Consider the following 20,592-nt stretch of genomic DNA (forward strand, 5'->3'; position numbering starts at 1 on the left):
CGGGGCAGGGGAACGGCGCGGCGGGGCTCCGGGGGAGCAGTGCTGCCCTCGGCCGCCCGCCACCGCCTCCGAGGGCGGCAACCCCCCGCGCCCTTCCCGCCCGCCCGCCGGGCGGCGGCGCCTCCCGCAGTCCCCTCACGCCTCCCGGCCGCCGCGCAGCGCTGCGCAACTGCCCTCCCCCCCGCCGCCGCCTCGCGCCTCATGGCGGCCGGCGGCAGCTGAGGCGACGGCAGCGCTCGGCTCAGCGGGAACCGCCTCACGCCGCGGGGCCTCGGCGCGGGGCTCCCGGCCGGCGTCCCGCCCCTGCCCGCTGCGGCGCTGCTCCTTCGGCTCCACCACAGCGCGGCCGCGGAAGCGCCTCGTGGCGCGGGGCAGCCGCCGCGGTCCGGCGGCCTCGGCCTGGGGGACGTGGGGGGGAGGCGGGCCCGCTTTTACCACCGCCTTCAGCCAGGTGGTGACTTAGGCGGATCTGAAAACTTCCGACTAAAGATGTTTCCCAAAGTGGTATTTTCCAACCGAATAGGTGTTTTCAGTAGAAATCTGCCTAGTTACCACATTTCATCTGTTTCTTCTCAGCCAACTTTTTGACGTGATAGGGCATTTCAGACAGTTAAAACGTTGTTTCAGCATTTCCTTAACAATTTTTCTATTGGTTATCCAATTAAAAAATACTACACACTGGGATAAGAAGAATGACTTTTTTGAAGTGCTCAAACAGAGGATTAAAATTTTATTTTTTGTAAGTATATGATAAAATAGGAGAGTTCTAATAAAATAAAGATGTGCTAATGTTCTGTGTATCACAAAATCACCTGTGGTATGGAGCTTTATTTTTATATATGCAGAAAAATTAATCTCTGTAGCACAAAGTAGTAAACTGTAATTAATGGCAGTGTAAGGCTTACCCATAAAACACTGGCTTTTTTATATATTAAAAAAAAAAAGAGTTCAAAACCACAAAGGTTCTGCTGCTATCTGAACAGTTTCTATACCAAATAAATAATGGGTTTCAGGTAAACTTCACAAGTTAATCTAAGTTTTATTGTCTCACAAGCAATGAATGCACCTATGAATGGTACTTCAGGCCAAAATGACTTAATTTCTTTCCTTGTTGGTAGTGCAGTCCACTGTATGTTATCCCTGTTTCTCATCTACCAGCTGTAAACTGGAACGCAGCCACAAACTCCACAGGGGCAATGTTTAAACCAAAACCAAGCCCTCAGGAAACAACAAACAAATGTAAAACAATAAGCAAGCAGTTCATTGCCTTCCTCAGACAGCTAATTATCAGAAAAAAAAAATCCTTGTTCAAAGAGCTAGCAGACAAGCTCACTGTAATTTGGAAAGTTAGGACCACCATGGTGCAGCAAAAATAGGGGAACCTACTACACAAAAAGGAGAGGAACAGTCCTCTCTCTGGCAGCATGGTTGGAAATGCAGTAGCAGGCTCGGGACTCTTCCACCTACACGTTGCCTACACCTCTTCTGAGCAAGGAGAAAAATGGGAGTTGTAAAAGACGCAAGGCCTTTCCCTTTACCCACAGAAGCCTCTCCTGCATGGGCCAAACAAGGCAAATATGCAGAAGACATGGGGAGGATCTTAGTAAATCTGAGAGAAAGGTAGGGCATAGTAATGCAGTCACAGGGTGAATGCAAGATATTTCCATTTTTGTTTTGAGGAAGTATGTCAGCCTCAGACTTAGCACTGGAGAGTCGTATGTGGAGATGGAATTAAAGATAGCACATGATAAAGGAAGTCATTTATTTTTTCCTCCTCCCTTGAAATTGTGTGCAGAAAGTTATTTAACAACAGTGTGGCAGCTGTTCGGAGTCCCAGCTTCCTTGGAGATTTATAACACCATGATTTAAAATTAGGACTGCAAAATAACTTCTGTTGGAAGGGACAGCTGGAGCTCTTTTGGTCTGAGAGAGCTGACAGTGTCTCACAATTATGTAGTATTTCTAAGAGCCGATTATTGTTGACAATACTTGTTAGTGTTTGACCTAAGGAGTTCATGATCTGCTCTCCGTGGTGTGTAAAACTGTGAAACCCAAACAAGCATCATCCTTTATGTAACGCTGGCTTTTCTTTAAGTTACAATGAAAAAAAGCTTAACTCTGATTGAACAAAAGAATTTTATTTTGTGCAGCTCACAAATAAATGGAAGTGACCTGTTTCTAAAATCAGTAGTTACTGTGCTAGACAGAGGTGTGTAAAATTCAAGTATGGAACAGTATTTTAAATTACAACATGCAGTGCTAGAATGATACATTTTATTTGTATGCTCAAGTTAATGATCTCTAAATAAATAAGTTATTTACTGAATAAAAACAGTGGTAACAATTAAAATCTGTTTCAACTGAGAGGAAAAAAAGGTCTTGAGTGCATACAGGTCAAGAAATACCAAGTGGTACACAGTGGATCCACAGTTCTTATTTAGTTCTTTAGTTTACTTACAAAAATATTTTACTGATTATAACTTTGTTACTGTAATTTTTCAAGTGTGTAATATAAATGACAGTAATGAATGAAAATACAGTTCAGGATCAAAATTTCACAAGGTAGTCAACTATTTTTAGGGGATTATGACAGGTACAGAGTTTATCTATATGAAAATCTTCTCGTAAAATGTTAAATCTAACACTGCTTTCCTCCCTCTTCATTTTTAAATTGTACAGCTTGACTAAAAGTATTGAATAGGTTTGTGATCAAGGAAAAAAAAAACTCCAAACAGCTGTAACCTCAAATCTTATTTTTGTTGCTAGTCAACTAAGCATTTATCTGTCACTAAAACTGTGCAGCTGATCAGTGTAGAAGCAACATTATAAATATGCATACGCTTAAAAATTTCATGACATGCATTTGTGTAAACACATGTGATTTCTCTTTTAAAATGTTATTAGGTTAGAAAAACATACTATCCATGGCAAATATGCGCTCTGCAACAACTATGCAGTTTCCAAAGCTTTCAAAAGTTATCCATGATAAAGTGGGGAGATGTTAATGAATAATTTGTCCCAGATATTTTTCAACAATGAAAGAGTGTTCTTGCTGGTGTATATAAGTTGACATCTTGTGGAAATCTTTTTCAATAGTCATAGTTCTTTGGCTCCACTTTAAATTTAAAATATTTTCATCAAACAAGTAAGAACAATTTCTTCTACCATATTCTTCCCAATTTCTAAAGCACATTAACAATAAAATGTACCTTGAAATAGTAAACTAGAAATAACTGTCTAGGAAAAGAGTCAGTAACTAGTGATATAGTGGGACATAAACCTTAATATCATTATCAAGAATTTGGGAAAGTTCAGTTCATTTATTTTTAATGCACAAAAAACATATATATATATATATATTTTTTTTTTTAATAATCTGTTGTTGACATTTCGGTAAAGTTTTTGATCAAATGACATATCTCATGCATTCTTGTCAAGTAAGAAAGCAAGTTTCCCAAGCCATCTACTATAGCACCTCAAAACTTCAGGTGAAATATGCACTGTCCTTAACTGTAACTTTTAAGTGTTGAACACTTTAGCAACAGAGTTCAAACACTTAAGTTTATTATTAACCTTTCATCTAAATTGTGTGTGGCTGCTTCTTACAGTTCTTCTATCTTCAGTCTATTAACTTGCTTTTAAATATATCCAAAACACATTTCCCTGAATAAGACAGCACACTTGCACTGCACTTTAAACAGGGTAAAGAATATTTTTAAAATATAGATGTAATAAAATATACCCAGGCTTTAATTATAATAAACTAATAACAGGTAGGCCAGGTTTTTTATTTTCAGCATATATTGTTAAGCATTAAGAAATGCACTGTCACTTCTGCTCTCCCTCTCCCCCCTCCATTGTGATGCTGAAAATGTTATTTTTCAGCCTCACTTCCTATTTGTTGCTCTAAGATGGAAGATTCATATGAATAGAGTTAGGAATTAAAAATGCACTTCCATCAACTACCCTTCAGTTCGGGAACACTGAATTGAGGTCAGATAAGGGCATATATGTATCTAAATATTAAAGAACATACATATTTTACCTGAGTGCCATTCCCAAAGAACTACACACAGATTTAGTATCTAAGTTCAGAAGGCCTAGAAACCTCATCTTCTCTGTGGAGGTAAGTGAATTCCTTTTCCTACTGAAGTCGAGAAAGTTATTTCCACCTGCTTCAACAGAGCCAGAGTTTTACTATGGATAAAGGGCTGAGGTGGCCATGTGTCTTTGATAAATTAACTGAAGTTAAGCCAAAAACACTGGCTTCTGGACCTTTGACCTCCCCCAATGACCTCCATATGCACATGTGCATATTTCTTCTGATTTCCTCATGGTAAAAGACAGATTTAAATGAAGAAATAAATTGACCGCATGGTCCACATTTAAATAAATTTATAAATTGATGAGCATGGGGTATTACCTTATCATTGCTCAAGAGTTATAACTCCCAAAGTATTTTAAAATTCTTGAAAATTTTATATATGACTGTGTAAGGTTACTTTATTACTGTATTCTTAAACTTTATTTTTGTTGTTACCTAAATGCAACATTCAACTGAACACATACAAAAACCCCCTCCCAATACAGTTCAACAAGAAACATATTCTGCCTTCATTAGTCTATGGTGCTGTAGCACAAAGAATACTAAAATCACAGAGCTATAGGTTAGTCTACTCACCTTTAAGCAAGTGTGCGCAAAATATCACTTTACTTTTGAAGAGACAAAGGAAAAAGACCATCACCAGTGTTAGCTTGAAAGAGCTGTTTTTCATATTTTTAGTCTATGAAAAAACCAACCCACTGTTACATGTAAGATTTTAATTTGGAAACTCTAAAAATCAAAGCTACTTAAAATAAGCTTGTGAATATTCCTAAAATTACCCTTATCTAAAAGTTCCTGCATGAAGTGTGCACTGCAGCTTATTTTATTGTTATGGCTAGATTCTCAAAAAAACAAAATCAAAAAAAATGCACAAGTATAGTGCATAGGAGCTGCTGTCATTCAGCACCTTTAAAACTTAGGACACAGCTTAAGTGATTGTGCAGAACAGAACACTTCCATCGCAGTGTGATCCAAGTGTTCATTTATGCCCCATAATGAGAAGACTGTGCAAGTATCACCAAAGCAAATCAAAAGCAAATTTTACAAGTCATGAAGAACTTCAAGGATAACAGCAATTGACCAGGCCTGACTTTCACAGCTAAAAGGACAGTACTGGCCATTTTCATTGGTCAGTTCTGGAAGCCCCTTCCAGGATGATCTGATTGAAGAAAAACAAAATACTGTTAGATTACACACCAAAATTGAAAGAGCATTTTATTATAAAACCTTTCAGATCACGATTTCAGTAGGAAGCTGAACACTGCGACTAAAAAGTCTTTTTCCCTACAGACACAGTATAGTATGCAATAACTGAGTTCCGATTCCATTTTTTTCAGCAGCTGGGAATTGTAGTTATTTGCGCGGCTATCTCTCCTTCAAAGTGGACTCTTTGATACTATTAACATATAAGCCTGTGCTACACCCTTTTTTCAACTGGAATGTTCTTCCTTTTTCCCGCTCAGATAGTTTTGCAGCTGGCAGAACCTGTGATCTTTGTGATAACTGGTATTTCAGCTATGCTTGAAACTTGGCAATAATGCTAAGAAGTTAATTAGATTGGAAGATGCTATGATTGTATAAACCTTTTTCCTCCATAGGAAAGAAAAAGAAAACAATGTAATTATAGAAATACTTATAAATTATTATAAATGAATTCTTTGCAAAAACTTACAAATTCTGTACACAAATGAAATAAAGACAGAGTAGAGTATACTACTTAAGTAGCAAGATAGAAAAACCCAAGAATGTTAACAAACTGAAAGTTATTTGGTAGTACTAAATCATGAATGGATATTTTACAGTATTTACTGCAACCAGCTGGGAAATACCCATTGCATTAAGAAATCAGAGCTGAATATTCAATTAAAACATTGTAAAAAGGTAACCAACAATCATATGCTATAGGCATATAGGATTCTTGTCATGACTGCAACTTTTAACTCATGATGCCTTATGACCATATATTCAAGGTGTTTAATGATAAGTACAGTATCAATTTGTAAATATATTTCAAGGAAGATTTAAAAAAAATAAGAAAATGCAAAAGAAATGCCTTTTTTTTTTTTTTTACTGAATGTAAAATATAGTTCAGGAAAACAAGGTAAAAGATAGACCAATAACAAAGAAATCAGGTCCATCAAGTTTCACCACTATTTCTTTCTTTTACATAAGCAGCTTATTTTTTTGGATGAGTTGCTGAGCAAGATGAAGATTTGTTTGAAAAAAAAATCTTTTCCTCCTCACGTAGCTAGACAAACCCTTCTGTCATGTCCAGTCGTATCAAAATCAACTGAGTTACCCATACAGGTACAAATAAATACATGCATGAACTTCAAATATGAAGTGCTGGGGTCAGTATTTGTAGAACAGAGTACATGGAAGAGGTGTCAAGGGAAATATCTTTGTTTTGTTGTAGAAATCCTTGAGAATGAAAAATATAGTAGAGGGAAAAATGTATTTTAAAAGGGAGGAATCAAATTGATAAGGAACATTTAAGAAGGACCAAAATTGCTATAGCAAGCTCCTCTGTCTTGTTAGAGTAGTAAGACTATTAAGATTCTTAAACAGTCATACTAATTTGCTCAGTTATAACACATGAAATCCTAACAGTATTTTGCATAAACTCATTTATCACAGTTTTAACCTGTCACTACTAGCCTTTCCACTATTTTGCTTTGCAGGTTGTTTTAAAAGTGAAAATGTTTCAAAGATACCAAAAAATGACTTTCAGAAAAAAGTGCTATGCAAAAGAAACTAGACTCCTAAATTTTATTTCCCCCAGTCTTCACAAGGGTAAAGATTACCAATTCAAAATCTAAAATGTACTAGATCTTAGCAGTACTTGAAAGTGTGAGATCTGCAGTAGCCCATACAGTTGTGAACTCTGTATGTAGAAAATGGATGCTATTTATATTACAGATCCGTACCTTTTACATGCAGTTGTATACTGGATACCACTAACTTGAATGAGTATTTTGAATGCATGTTAGCTGGTGTCCTACCTTTCAAGATGAACATAGTGGCGAGAAAGAACGTTTTTAATCAAAAGTACAGTTTTTGCATAAATTTCTGGACCAATCAACTTTGAGAAGTACAGTTTGGCACGAAGAAAATATCCAATAGGCCACAGCCATTCCTAAGCAAAGAATGATAAGAGATGATTACTATAGCTGTCAGTTTGAAAAAGTGACATTTTTTTCTAAGATGGAAGAAACAGACTCTTACAGGTCCTTGGTGATAATTAAAACCTTTGGCTACATTGTAGTTATCATTGTCAAGAGCATTATCATATATTCCACAGTAAACCATATCACTGCAAGAAAGAAAAAAAAATATGCAAAGCGTTAAGACAAGTTACACAAATACCTGAAGGCAAAAATGAGTCAAAAATTTGTCATAATTATGGCATTTACTTTTTATGATGGTTACTTTATGCAAGTCAATGAAGTTCTTCATTTTACATGACAACAGAATTCCAAATACTATAATAATAATAATAATAATAATAAACCAGTGGAAAAATGGTTAGCATCTTGGAATGACTTGTATTCATAATTTTGTCTTCTTTTATTCAAACTATAATGATGCACACTATTTCATATATATGAGTATGTATCAAATTCAACATCTTTTATAATACCAAATTTGACATGCATGCTATGGGGCATTCAAGAACACCTAGTGATGTCTACATAGGTAATATCAATTGAATGGACTTTCAGAACAGCAAAATATTTTGTCCTGAAGTATTTTTACAGCCTTATTTCACAGGTATTTGTAAGAACTTAAAAAAAAAAAAAAAAAAAAAAGTAGACTGCCAGCACCCATCAAATAATTTCTATTGTCTGGTTTTGTGATTAACACTTGTTCTTATATCTACTGTACTTACTCTGGGTCTAAAGTTTTCATGCCTAATGGACCAAGTAGTTTTTCCTCTGCTATCTGCAGAGCTTTCCAAGCTTTCTGAGGTGTGAACAGCTCAGGAGCCTAATAAAATAATTGAGATTTAATAAGTAAATGCTGTGCATGTGCAAACATAAGACTGCTTATATTAATGTAAAAAAAAAACAAAAACAAAAACAAAAACAAAAAAACCCCAAAGCATAATTATTTTATTACTGAGTCAAAATACAGTTATATATTTTCTATTGCTTTTCTAGAACATATGAGCCAGAGTAAGTAAGAAGACAGCAGATGGTCACTGTGTGAGGTTTTCTTTGTTTTTTGTTTTTTTAAGGTATATTTAATCTCTTTAGAAAGCCCCATAAAGAGGGGAAAACAAACAAACAAGCCACACAAACCCAAAATACTCCACGCTTTTTTAGCTAATCTGAGGAAAAAAATGCCCACCCAAACCTAACCTTAAAACAAATCAAAAACACTGCACACTATCCTAGTGATACATTAGACTGCAGTTGCATGTAGGCAAGTCCTCTCAGGGGCTGTATTTTTAGGGGATGTTCTAAGAGGGATCAATACTGAAAGTACGGAAAAGAAAAAAAAAAAGTTTCCAAAAGTTATTTTAAGCAATGAGTCTTCCCTGATATAATGCCATGCAAATGTAAGTTTAAATCAATAAGAAAGAAAATACTTTGAAGTGCATTTTTTCCCCTCACTTACCACAACCATTGCTATTGTAAAATTTGGCCTGAGTTGGTAATCACACCATGGACTTGAAGCTCCATAGCTGTCTTTGTAAATTCCACGTTTGTGAACAAGATTTGGATGTTTTTCATTAGGATCTGCTGGGTTCTCAGAGACAAAGAACAACCTTTCAAAGTGTCCTTGAATTTTTCTGTTCCACTGATCATATGTGATAGTCTCCTCCTTCCCTGCAATATATTACATACAGGTTTTATCTTCTGAAACAGCCACAGTGGTAGCAATAGAGGTATGCTTATGCCCAATTTTACTGTTTTGCCTAATTTTATTGTACTTAAGTGATTCCTCACACAATGAGGGCCACAGTAGCATTGCAAAAAGTTATTATTTACAAGGTGATAGACAAACAGATAGAGAGCATAATACTTTATATAAAAGAACCAAAATGGTTTACTATTTGGAAATTAAAAAAAGTATTACTTATCTTACTACCACTATGGTTTACCAAAATTAGAGCAAAGAAGAATTGTATATTTATTTCAGAAGAATTTGAATTTGTCTAAATTTCTTTAGAAGGTTTTAGTTAGCGGAACTGTGCTAGGGATATCCTCCTGAATAAGCTGTGCATACATGTTAGATAAGCAATGATTTCATGAAAGAACCATTAGTTTTGTATTAAGTAGGTAAAAGAGTATTACTTGCTTTTCTCAACAAATAAACCACAATTGGAATACGGCAAAAAAGGACAATACTACCAAAATTTAAAAGTAGTAGGCAAAAAAAAAAAAAAAAAAAAAGTTTTCTAGAAACGAACACTAAGAATATCATTAAGAGACAAAGCATAAATTGTGAATAGAAATTAAGGCTAATTTTAAAATAGATTCATTGGTATATGAACAAAGTTTAAACTCATCTTAATTACACGAGGTTGACAACAGTAGGGAGTGTACAAACATCCAAATAAAGTCTAAAAAAGTTGCTTGATTCTGAAGCAACAAACTGAAGCAAAGTCATAAGTATTATTTCTACATCTATAGGTTATAGTACTGCTGGGTTCTGAGTTGTCTTACTCCAGCCATAGATTTTAGGAAATCCTGAAATGACAAATAACTTAATGATCTAAGGACTTGTACTGTCTAGGACAGATATGAAGAGGCCTTACATTTGCATTTTCTAAAACTGAATAAAAAGAATCATTAAGTTGTTTCCCAATATTACCTTTAGTAAACAGTAAAATGGCTTCGCACAGCATGTATATTCACCGCTGCACTGTAAGTGTAATCCTATCACTGACATCCATTTGAGAAGTGGTATTTGGGCTCCCAAATTCTTTTGTGAACACAGAACTCAATATGGAATAAAGCATTTGAAATAGTCACAAGACAATATTGACTCTGAAGAATTTCTTTTTGTAATGAAAGATTTTAATCATACAAGATATTCACTTAAGTTTTTCTCCTCTTCCCCTAAACCTTTTTGAGTGGTTTGATAATCATCCCTGACATTATATGGCTAGTATTTCACTGCTTCAGTTATTTTCATACTCTGATTTTACAGTTATGAGATGTGCCTGTTTACCGTGTCTTTTTATCGTGACTCCATGGTACGGAAACACATTTTTCTTAACTAAATCCTGCAACCAGCGAACAGTTGACTTGCACAGACCAACAATTTCCACAGCAGAGCCATCTCTAGAATAATAATCATAAAAAAAGCCCAAGAATTATTTTAGGAAGGCTATTAAGATTACAGATTTTTTTTTCAGATACCAGCGTATTTAGAAACTGTATTTTTCCCATTGGTTATTGCAGCCCACACCATACCTGATTTAAAAAAAAAAAGACAAAATTGTTTGTCTGAAAATTTCATAGGGAGTCTATTAAGTATTTGGCACATGCATTCCCATGTCTTTTCCAGGCATTTTCTACTGCACGAGAACATTATTTCCATCTTACACAATATTTTTTTTTCTTTTTTAAATCATGTTTTCCTTGATTATAATAAAACTTTGCCAAGAATCTGAAACCTAAAATGACTTTTATTACTAAATAAGAGTCACCAGTCATCCACAGCACCATTATCCACTTTCAATTTTCTCCTACTAGCTTTGAACACATATTCAATGAAGGAAGCAAAAGGGGGAAAAAGTGGGATCAGGAAGATAAACAAGCTATCCAATATTATAATCCAAACAGAAAAAATAATTCAAATGTAATTCCTTTTACTATAGTCACAATCTGCAGATGATCTAAATGCTGAAAACTGTTCCGTGAAAATGAGCAGAGTAGATCCTTGTAGCAAAAATATTATAGAGCAATCAAGTAAATAAAATGAAGGCAAATCCTAAGTGATCTGGAAGACTGAAAAGACACTGAAATCAGCTTGCCAAAAACTTTATTAATAAACACCACATAAAGAGAACCATTGGAGACATACTGATAATTGGCAAAACTGCCTCAAGAGCTGTCTTTTTTTTTTTTTTTTGAATTATGATGCTGTCACTGTGAAGAACTGTTTGCTTGAGGAAAAGTGGTACCTTACCTCCTTTATGGAAAAGGACAACGACAGTTTACTGCCTGTAGTCTAGCTTGAAAGTTCACAATCACACAAGCAAAATCAGAGGTCGGGACTATCAGCACAGCCCAGCCTTTGTTCTGTCGCATTCACTGGCCTGCTTTTAATCAGTCTGGGTGGAGTTGTAACTGGTTCCAGAAGCGTATTATGCTGCCTCACTATTTCTCCTCATATTATACAGATTTTTCTTCAATGTAAATTCAAAAAATCAAGGGCTCATTTTACTAAAGAACATCTGAAATCAATGTGGCAGAAACTACTAGGTGCAGGAGTTGGTTTTTGGATACTTACCCACATAACTATCTTTCACGTAAATTTCACGTTGTATCATATTTAATTTCACTGCATATTACTTATTTTTCTCCAGTACCATTGAAGCTTAACCTCTCTAGGGCAGGTCCCACAACCTCTCTTGGTTCCCAATTAAAATGTCTGACAGTCAAACAAGATGCATTTTCTTTTTGCTTCTCACTCTCAGCTAGCAATTGATTTGAAACTGATGCTCAAGCCCAAGCCAAAATATGTGCAGCAGTTTGCTGGCACGTAGTAAAGAGCTTATTTTAAAAATGTTTAATCTTGATTAATCTCAAATAGATATTGTAGATACTTTTGAATTCTAAACAGGAAATATTTGAACTACAAAACAATGATCAATAGACATCTGCTACAACAACTTATAATCATTTCCCAGTAATCTAGTATTGCAAGCACACAATTCTTCTGCAGTTGTTTCACTACTTGAATACAAAAGCAGATTCTGCATACAGAGCTAAGTTTATGTCCACAGCTGAGTTTTTTTTAAACACATTTTTTCTTCAGATGAGCAAAAACCAGAAAGTTGAAATTAACCTTTTAGTAGTCAAATGGATTGCAGAATTATTTAGCACATCAGAAAGAACATCTCTCAGATGTGTTAATGGAGGGCACAGTAATTCTGCAGAAGAATTTCAGTTTAAAAAAAAAAATCCAACCCCCACAAAAGCTTGGATTTTGTACCTTGGAGTAGCAGGTATTCCTTTGTTACGAGCTCTGTCACTCTCTCCCATTTTATCCATCCAGGTGCCACAATTGAAGCGGCTCCCTCCAAAGACAAAGCCAGTTTCGTGGTCAACACCTGCCGTTACATTAAAACCTGCCAAGCAAGAATACCACACATGAAGTCCACATATTAAACAAAACAAACAACCCCCCGCCCCAAACTCCCACACAAACCAACCCAAACCTCCAAACTAAAGGACTCCTCCCCATCCCCCCCCCAAGGAAATCTGAGGTGGGTTTCCAAATGCAGCTGTACTTTTTGAGTGAGTTTTAATTTAAAGGTGACTTGTTCCACAGCATATAAACAACCGCTGAAACCAAACAATGAATACATTAAGTGTATTAACAGTAATATTGCTTAAGTAGCATTAGGCATGCAACTAATTTTTCAAAAAAATGCAAAAGCTGGAGAAAATAAAATATAAAATATAATCATCATCTTTTGAAATCCATATCCAGTGTTCTATATATTTGTTACCTTCATCTCTCATGTTTTGATCTATCTGTGGACCAGCATTCCTTTCTCGGAAATTTATGCCTTCCATGTGTCGTTGCATTGCTTCCTGTATTACTTCATAAAGTGGTTGATCCTAGATTGATTGCATGACATGGGCGATATGGAAAAGGCAAGATGAAAAATAAGCAGAAAGGCTCTAGCAAATGTGCAAATAGTAGCAATTCTTAAACTGTAGTTTATATTACTTCAGAAGAAAAGCATCTAGTATTTTGGTAGCATCTTTGTCAACTGCAATGGGATACATTTTACAAGAATTTTTAATATACACATTTTTCTCAAGATAAAAAGCAAACCAAAATTTTAGAAGAAAAGTTGATGGTATTTTTCTTTCTTCATCCCTCCCCCCTCCCCCAATTCTCACTTATCTAGTAAAGTGATGTAGACATAATAAGGAGTGCCTAAAATACAAAATTCTTACTCTATAATCAATTTTCACCATAAACAACACATAGCAACAGGTTCTTGTTGCTATAAACATTACATCTTTCTATTAAAAATTTATAGTTGTGTTAAAGTGTTTTTAAATCTTAAGTCATCTTTACCATAGTGCCTGCAGGCTGAGGAGAAGAGTCATCTCTTGGATACATCCTGGAAACAGGACACCTGAGAATGTCTAATCCATTTGGAACAATTTTACAATAATCCTGGATACACTGAAGCCACCACCATACAGCATCACGACAGTTGAATCTGGCATGCGTTCCCTGGCCGAGCAGATTGGGAATAAGACCATGTCTTAAAGTCCCACCAAATGCTAAAATTATGTTTCTAGAATAAAAAAAAGAAAAGAAAAAGTCTTGATTAAGTTACTTACAAGACCATTATTGTCCAAAGTAAGTACAAAGTATACAAGTATATTTTAATAGCAAGGTAAGTCAAGGGGATAAACAGGATCTTAATGACAGATGTGAAAACTTTGCTGTTGAAAGCTACAAATGACTTTGTTTAGCATGAACTATCTTTACAATAAAAATATATCCACTACCCCCCCCAAACCTGCAACATTAATACATTTAAAACAGTTTGTTTTACAAAATGTGCAACATCTGCTAATATGGAAAAGGTATCTTGCTTTTTCATAGACTGCAATGTAGATCTAAACCAACTCACTTCTGTGTGTGTGTCCTGTAGAGAACTCCATTCAAATTAAAGGATTAATGAAACTATCAAGTGAAGAAACTTGGCTCATATTTTATTTGCTCATTTATCAGATTAAACATTTACATACACAGATATCAGATTATAACTATCTACAGTTAGCTGAGCTCTAGTATTTATAGACAAATACTAGTAGTCACCAAAATCACACGATATACATGCAATCTTACCTTTCTGAATTAAAATAGGATGCTACTTCAAATTCATATAGCAATAATTACAAAATTATTGCTCAGCAACAATGGTGTAAGCACACATTAAGCACATCAGTTTGTGTAAGGACAAGCAGTGGTGTTACACGTATTTAAGCTACCTTATCTATACAGAACTGGAGTATCGGCTTCATGTCAGTGCTAAGAAAGCACTTGTTTATAGCAGCTTGCATTTCCTCACAGGTTGTGGCAGTACCCCTTTTTCCTAACTACATTAACACCTGCAGAACGATTTCCGACAACAGTAAGAACTAAGACTCAGTCAATCTTACCTTGCTTCTAGATAACGTCCAGTAATTAACATTAGACCTCTCAGTGCTATAAAGGTATCCCTTCCCCAAGAGCGAAAAATTCCAGAAGAAAAGTGAGGTAAACCTAAAAAGAAATGTCACTGTCCATCTCATTTGTTGGTATGGCCAAATTCTCCAAACACACTTGTAGGTACAAACCAAATGGAGAAGTTCATATATAGTCACATGGATTATTTTTATTATTTTTTATTATAACAAACTGTTTCCTAGATAATATTCTTGATAAGAAATGAAATAAAACTCTGCATATTTAGAACAATTCTCTATATAGAACTTCAAAATCATGCAACAGAATTTCTCCTGAAAACACAGTCATATTTTGGGTTTTTTTGATTAAAGTACATTGTAACATAACCAAACGCCACCCCTCCAATAATAAAAAGGACTAGAACTAAGACGAGATGTATTACAGTTTTTTGCCAAGAGTTTTCATACTAGAGCTACGCCATCTCAGTAGCATAGAAGGGATAAAACTGGACAACTATAAATTTCTTCAAACTAATAATGTTCTCAGACACTATAAAGGGAATCCTGCTCCTCTTTCCCAGCAGCTTTTAAGAACTGTATTTTAATAGAAACATTATAACTTGTAATTGTTAGAATGATTCTGCCTGTTAAGGCATAGTAACTGCTATGGTAAAGTCCATCCTTGACTTTTCCTCCATTTATTAGACTTTTTCAATCAAAAACAAACAAAAATTCCACGTGGTAGTTTTAAAACAGCCTGTCGTGCATACTTGCTAGAACAAAATTGTAACTTCTATCATCTACACATCTGTCCAAAGTATTCACGGAATAACAATCCATGTAAGAGTTAAAAATCTCACAGACACAACTAGTGAGTATGTGAAGGGAATATTAAACCCAAACCCTTCAGTTTAATTAACCTCTATACTTAATTTAAGAGAACAACGCTCATTCTGTGCTTCTGGGCAACAGTAAAATAGGCAAATGGAATGTTGCTGAAATCCAGAAACTACAAACAATAAAATTCCATGAGAGAAAGACAGACAACAAAAAGAAGTAAAAGACCACAATGAGACAGAGGCCCTAGAATCTGTGGAGGCTAGAAGTTCCTATGGTTTCAGAAAAGGAATGGGCCAACTCACAGGGGGCAAAAAAAAAATCCATTTTATCATAATAAATACAGAAGATAATACTTTTGGCATAGGCAAGTCCCCAGTTCAGAGACTGCCAGATGCTGGCAGAACATTTAGAAGAATAATCACTGTCTGCTGACCCTGCTTTCACACTCTTTCCTAAGCATCTACTGTTGGCCCCTTTTGGAGATCAAAGGATATTCTGGTCTGCTGTCAGTAGTTCCTACATTTTTCTGAAAACTTATAAATAATTTCACAGTTGTACTCCTTTAGAATTCAATTCTTAAATTTGTATCTAAAATTGAAAAAAGAAAAACTATTTTGAGAAGTACATGCATCAACTGAATCATTCAGAAAGAAAGAGAACATGGATCTCCATATAGGACAGAATTGGATATGATTAAAAATATCTCTAAAATAAAATGTATACAAGCCCTTGTTCAAGAAGAGCAAAAAGGTTGTTCCCAAGAAGCATTACTAGACAAAACTTCCACATTTTCAAATGGACGAGCCTTTACCTTAAACACAAGTTAAACACAGGGGAGGAATGAAGAGAACGGCTACCTACAGTTTATACATGGTTGCTGATGCTTAGGTTCCAGGTACAACGGACACGATTTTAATAGTTATTGAAAACAGTTTAACTGTTTTGTAAGACTTACTTTTTTATATATTCGATGTTGTCCTCACTTACCAGCTGCCAAGGAAGCACAACACTGTTCTTTCTCATTTGTAATCTCATTCAGCCTACAGGGAACATCATGTAAGGAAGGCGACAGGTCTGGCAGGCAAGAATACTTTCCTATCCCACACATCTGGACTGAACCCAGTGAGAGGTGTTTAACAAATGTTGATCCATTCTGCACAAAGCTGTAATTCAATGTAATTATATTAAAATAACATTGCATTCAGCAACACCAGTCTTTAAAGTGGACTCTCTTTCATTCACATAAGACTTTTACAAATTTTATAACAAATACAACAAACTAACAGAATTAGTTAGTATGAGTGTTAAGCATTAATTAACTTTGTACGCAGGCTTCAATTTGTCAGTCACTTAAATTTTTTTTTCCACAAATGGCTGCCCAAAGTCATGCCTTAAACTTTAGGTTATTAATGCTAATGGAAGTGTTGGATGTCCAATACTTCATTGGAAAAGGGTAAGAAAATCAGTCTATTTTGATACCTACACACAGATCTGAAGATTCGCCTCCAAACATTTTTTTTAACCCGCAAAATAGACTACTTTCCACGTGATATCGCAGCCATACCAAACTCTTGGGCCATTTTGACATCTCTATTTTTACAAAAGAAAGCCTGTTTAGAAAGTTCATAACTAGAATAAAACCTCCATTATACCAATCTCCCTTCCCTCTCCAAGAAACAAAGCAAAAATGGGCGTTGAAGATTAAAGAGTGGCTTTCACAAACTAAGCAAAGTGCTCAGTAAATGAAGGATATTTAACTGCATTATAGAAATGTTGAACAGAGCATCAGAATCAAGTACAATCCAGTATCCCTCCCGCCTCCCAACCAAGCTTTAAGGAAGCATTTGCACTTCTGCTAAAACTGTAGGAAGAGTGTCTCCTAAGCCCAGCAGATGAATGCTGGCTTAAGATTTCACCCTCCTACTGTGCACTGCCAGCAGTGGTTATAAATTCAAACCCGTAAGAGACATCTGAGCTTTCAACCTTCTAAATCACTGCCATTAGAAGATGGATCTGATTTTCACTACGATCTTACCCTTTTCCATTGGGCAACATGAATATGAAAACATTTTAAATATATTCTCCAACAGATAAAATACAAAAGGTGCAATTAATACAGGTATCTACAGATCTCCACTATTGCAAGCATACCTAGACATCTGATGCCATGCCACATCCAGAAGCGTTGTGTATGCACCCACTAATATGGCATCAAAGTAACATGGGATGAGGTAACGTGGAATTCTCTTTAAGTAGACAAACATGGCCTTCAACCACTTACCCACCTATTAAAATAATATTATTAGATGTTAATAACACTAGAATTCAAGAACAAGTGCACTCAGGATCCATCCAATTTATCACAGTTTATATACATTATATCCAACTCAGTAAGGCTGCAACTCAAAGCTGTTGTTATGAACCAAGTGCGGCAAGCGGAATTTTGATTGCTGGAAAAAACAGGACTGAAGAGAGAAAGCAAGGGATTAAAAGAACTATCACAAGGCTAAATTATGCATGGCCACTAGAGAAAACGCCTGCAGAGCTAGGTCTGGGACTCAGGGTTCTGGAGCTTCACTGTTTTTGCATCATTAGCAAGTATTTGACATCTGAGAAATATTTCCCTCTTTTCATCCCAGCACTGTTAAAGAAGAACATGACAACTTTCTACAAAGTCACTGCCACCAAAGATTCAAACCGTGCAGATGACACTACACAGATGACAGACAAAGCACGTGTGAATATACTACATGATAACACTGTATTTTTAACTTCGAAATTAAGACGGGAAAGAGGGAAAAAACTATATAAAACAGCAAAATTGTAAAATTTAGCTCCATGACTTCAGTATAGGTATTGGCACTTTGTATTTCTGCAAAACGTGATGCAACATCGGCAGAACTCAGAAAAATAAGCAGATGAAATAAGTGATAATCTCTGAAGAGCACTGAATCTGGAGCCTGAGCTAGTATCATACAGAAACTCCCTTTCTAGACAAGCTCCTATCTTCAAAGTCAGATTCAGCATTCACTTCAGTAGGACATCCAACCACTTTACCCATTCTCCTCCTTTATATCACTACACTTCCAACTTCAGTACCAAAGTAAGAATGCCACAGCCTTTTTTATTATACTCATTATATAAATGACACAAAGCATGCCTCCATCTTGTGAACTGAAAACCCCCCCAATTTTATTGCAGAAAAAATAAAAGTGACAAAGAAACAAAGGACCGTATTGTAATGCAGGTAAAACCAGAAATCTGAATTTTGGTATTTCCTAACTTTTCAGTGCTTGATTATGCAATCTTAGCATAAGTTTATCATAATTGTATATAGCTCAGTAGTATTCAGACCCTCTTCTGGATTAAAAAATCATTACTTAATTTTTATTTGAGGGAAAGTAAGGAATAAATAAGGAGGGATCATTACAGTCCTTGATGCAACAGCTGACAATGCCCCCCGTGCCCTACACTTTTTTCAATTTCCTTTTGCTGCCTATTTGTAAACAGGGTTGAGGAGAGGGAAGAAAACATGAATGGTTTAATTGTCTAAAAGAAATACTTTATAGATGGACTGAAAGTAAGAACACAGCAGTAACTGAAAAGGAAAAAAAACTTAAAACCTCGAAGTCACCAAATATGTATTTTTACTCACTTCCGCACAGGCTCCTGCACGTGAAATCAGACGATTACTGACATAGTCAATCATCCAATCTCCAGATCTTAAATTATCACAAAATGGATGACCCAAATCATTCTTTGGTCTAATGTCTGCCATCACTGACATTAACCCTGAGGATACAAACCCAACTCTGTATTACAGGACACAATTATCACAAACAGCAATCGCTATTCTCAGAGTAAATGGCTACAGAGCAATAGCAGCATTAATCGGATTTAACTGTACTATTTCTCTTGAGCTGCAGAGACAGTTAGGATTCAAAGCACTTGCAATTTCCTTAGAGGATGTACTGTACATTCAAGACAGTCACCAAAATTTCCCATTATGGGGTAAGTAGCAAAATGAAAGTCAAACGTTTGATAAATGATTGACTCTTCTGAAATCTAGTAATGCGTAAGATTTAATTAAGGTGATTTTTCACCGGATGCACTTTTTTTTCCTCCCAAATTTAAATGCAAGAGCACTGCTGTTAAGATGCATATTGGAATGTATTTTGCAGCGCAAGCTATTGAAAAAGAGGGTTCCTGTTTTAGTATGTTGCCTCAATTTGATTCCTTAGGGTACAACAATGATTAGCATGGTTAAGCAGAAAAAACAATCTTTTTTAATCCCAAAAGGGAACAGTGGCACAAGCCATAGAACAGTACTAAGGGTTTGGGATTGAAAAACTATTTTTTTTTTTCCTCAATAGAAAAAAAGAATACTGAGATTACTACCTTGGAGACCAGCATACTTCAGTGGTGACCAGTTTGGTATATTATAGCAACCTCCACCATCTTCTTGTTCTTCTGCCTCACACCTATATAGTACTTGATTTAGGTCAGCCAAAGTTAGTTTAGATGCAATACTGGGAAAAAAAGGGAGGTGGGAGGGGAAACAAACCCCAGAGCTATATTAATAGAGAAAGGATTTCACAAACAAGTTTAGTTTCATATTTTAGTTAAAATAACTAAATAGATACAACTCGCTCACCACTTAAGTCTTGGAAATTAAGAGTCTGACTTTCCAGCAGTTCTGAGCAATTCTGCTCAGGTTTGAGTATACAGAAATACAGATTTAAGAGATTAAGTACTGATCCCTAACAAACATACCTCAACACTGACAAGCACCCTACGTTGGTAAATCTACTTTAAGCAGCAATTACACAGAACCTGAACAGAGCCTGAGAATCTTCTATTAACCCCTTTTAATACTACACATATAAAAAGAACATCTAAGAGTTTTTATTTACACTCCAACAATCCACATCCATCCATAGTATGAGAAAAATACTCTAAACTTACATACTGTTCTTCACTTCTACTGTAGCTATGTGGTATATGCATGGTTCTACTTCAGAAACCTAAGGAATACTTACGAAGAAAATAGAGTTGTTAATATTGGTGCCGAACGATCATCAGGAAGACTACCAGATTTAAAATGAGGGCTGAACTGGATCAGATGATTGCGGAGTATACCAACAGCCTCTTGTGCCTTTGGGTCGAGACTAACTCTGAAACATGAATGTATGACTTACAGAAATCTAGCAACTCCAATAACTTTTCCCAAACAAGAAATCCTGTTGCTCTATTTTAACTAAAACAACT

The 20,592-nt window shown here is 35.8% G+C and overlaps 1 protein-coding gene across 2 annotated transcripts in view; it reads right to left on the minus strand.

The window, feature by feature from the left end:
• Positions 1-2,117: 2,117 nt before the first annotated feature.
• The window catches only part of AGL (amylo-alpha-1, 6-glucosidase, 4-alpha-glucanotransferase), a 37,429-nt gene continuing 18,954 nt past the window's right edge, over positions 2,118-20,592 (minus strand). For both annotated transcript variants that reach the window (XM_026094213.2, XM_026094212.2), the window contains exons 19-33: positions 20,364-20,498; positions 19,723-19,853; positions 18,980-19,116; positions 17,476-17,609; positions 16,312-16,487; positions 14,479-14,581; positions 13,379-13,604; positions 12,798-12,909; positions 12,278-12,413; positions 10,286-10,398; positions 8,726-8,937; positions 7,995-8,092; positions 7,331-7,418; positions 7,108-7,241; positions 2,118-5,264 (exon numbers count right to left, since the gene is read on the minus strand). In XM_026094213.2, coding sequence (XP_025949998.1) covers positions 5,147-5,264; positions 7,108-7,241; positions 7,331-7,418; positions 7,995-8,092; positions 8,726-8,937; positions 10,286-10,398; positions 12,278-12,413; positions 12,798-12,909; positions 13,379-13,604; positions 14,479-14,581; positions 16,312-16,487; positions 17,476-17,609; positions 18,980-19,116; positions 19,723-19,853; positions 20,364-20,498 — 2,053 coding nt within the window. In that variant the 3' untranslated portion in view covers positions 2,118-5,146. The remainder of the gene's footprint in view (positions 5,265-7,107; positions 7,242-7,330; positions 7,419-7,994; positions 8,093-8,725; positions 8,938-10,285; positions 10,399-12,277; positions 12,414-12,797; positions 12,910-13,378; positions 13,605-14,478; positions 14,582-16,311; positions 16,488-17,475; positions 17,610-18,979; positions 19,117-19,722; positions 19,854-20,363; positions 20,499-20,592) is intronic.

Source organism: Dromaius novaehollandiae, chromosome 8, assembly GCF_036370855.1.
Source record: "Dromaius novaehollandiae isolate bDroNov1 chromosome 8, bDroNov1.hap1, whole genome shotgun sequence".
NCBI lineage: Eukaryota > Metazoa > Chordata > Aves > Casuariiformes > Dromaiidae > Dromaius > Dromaius novaehollandiae.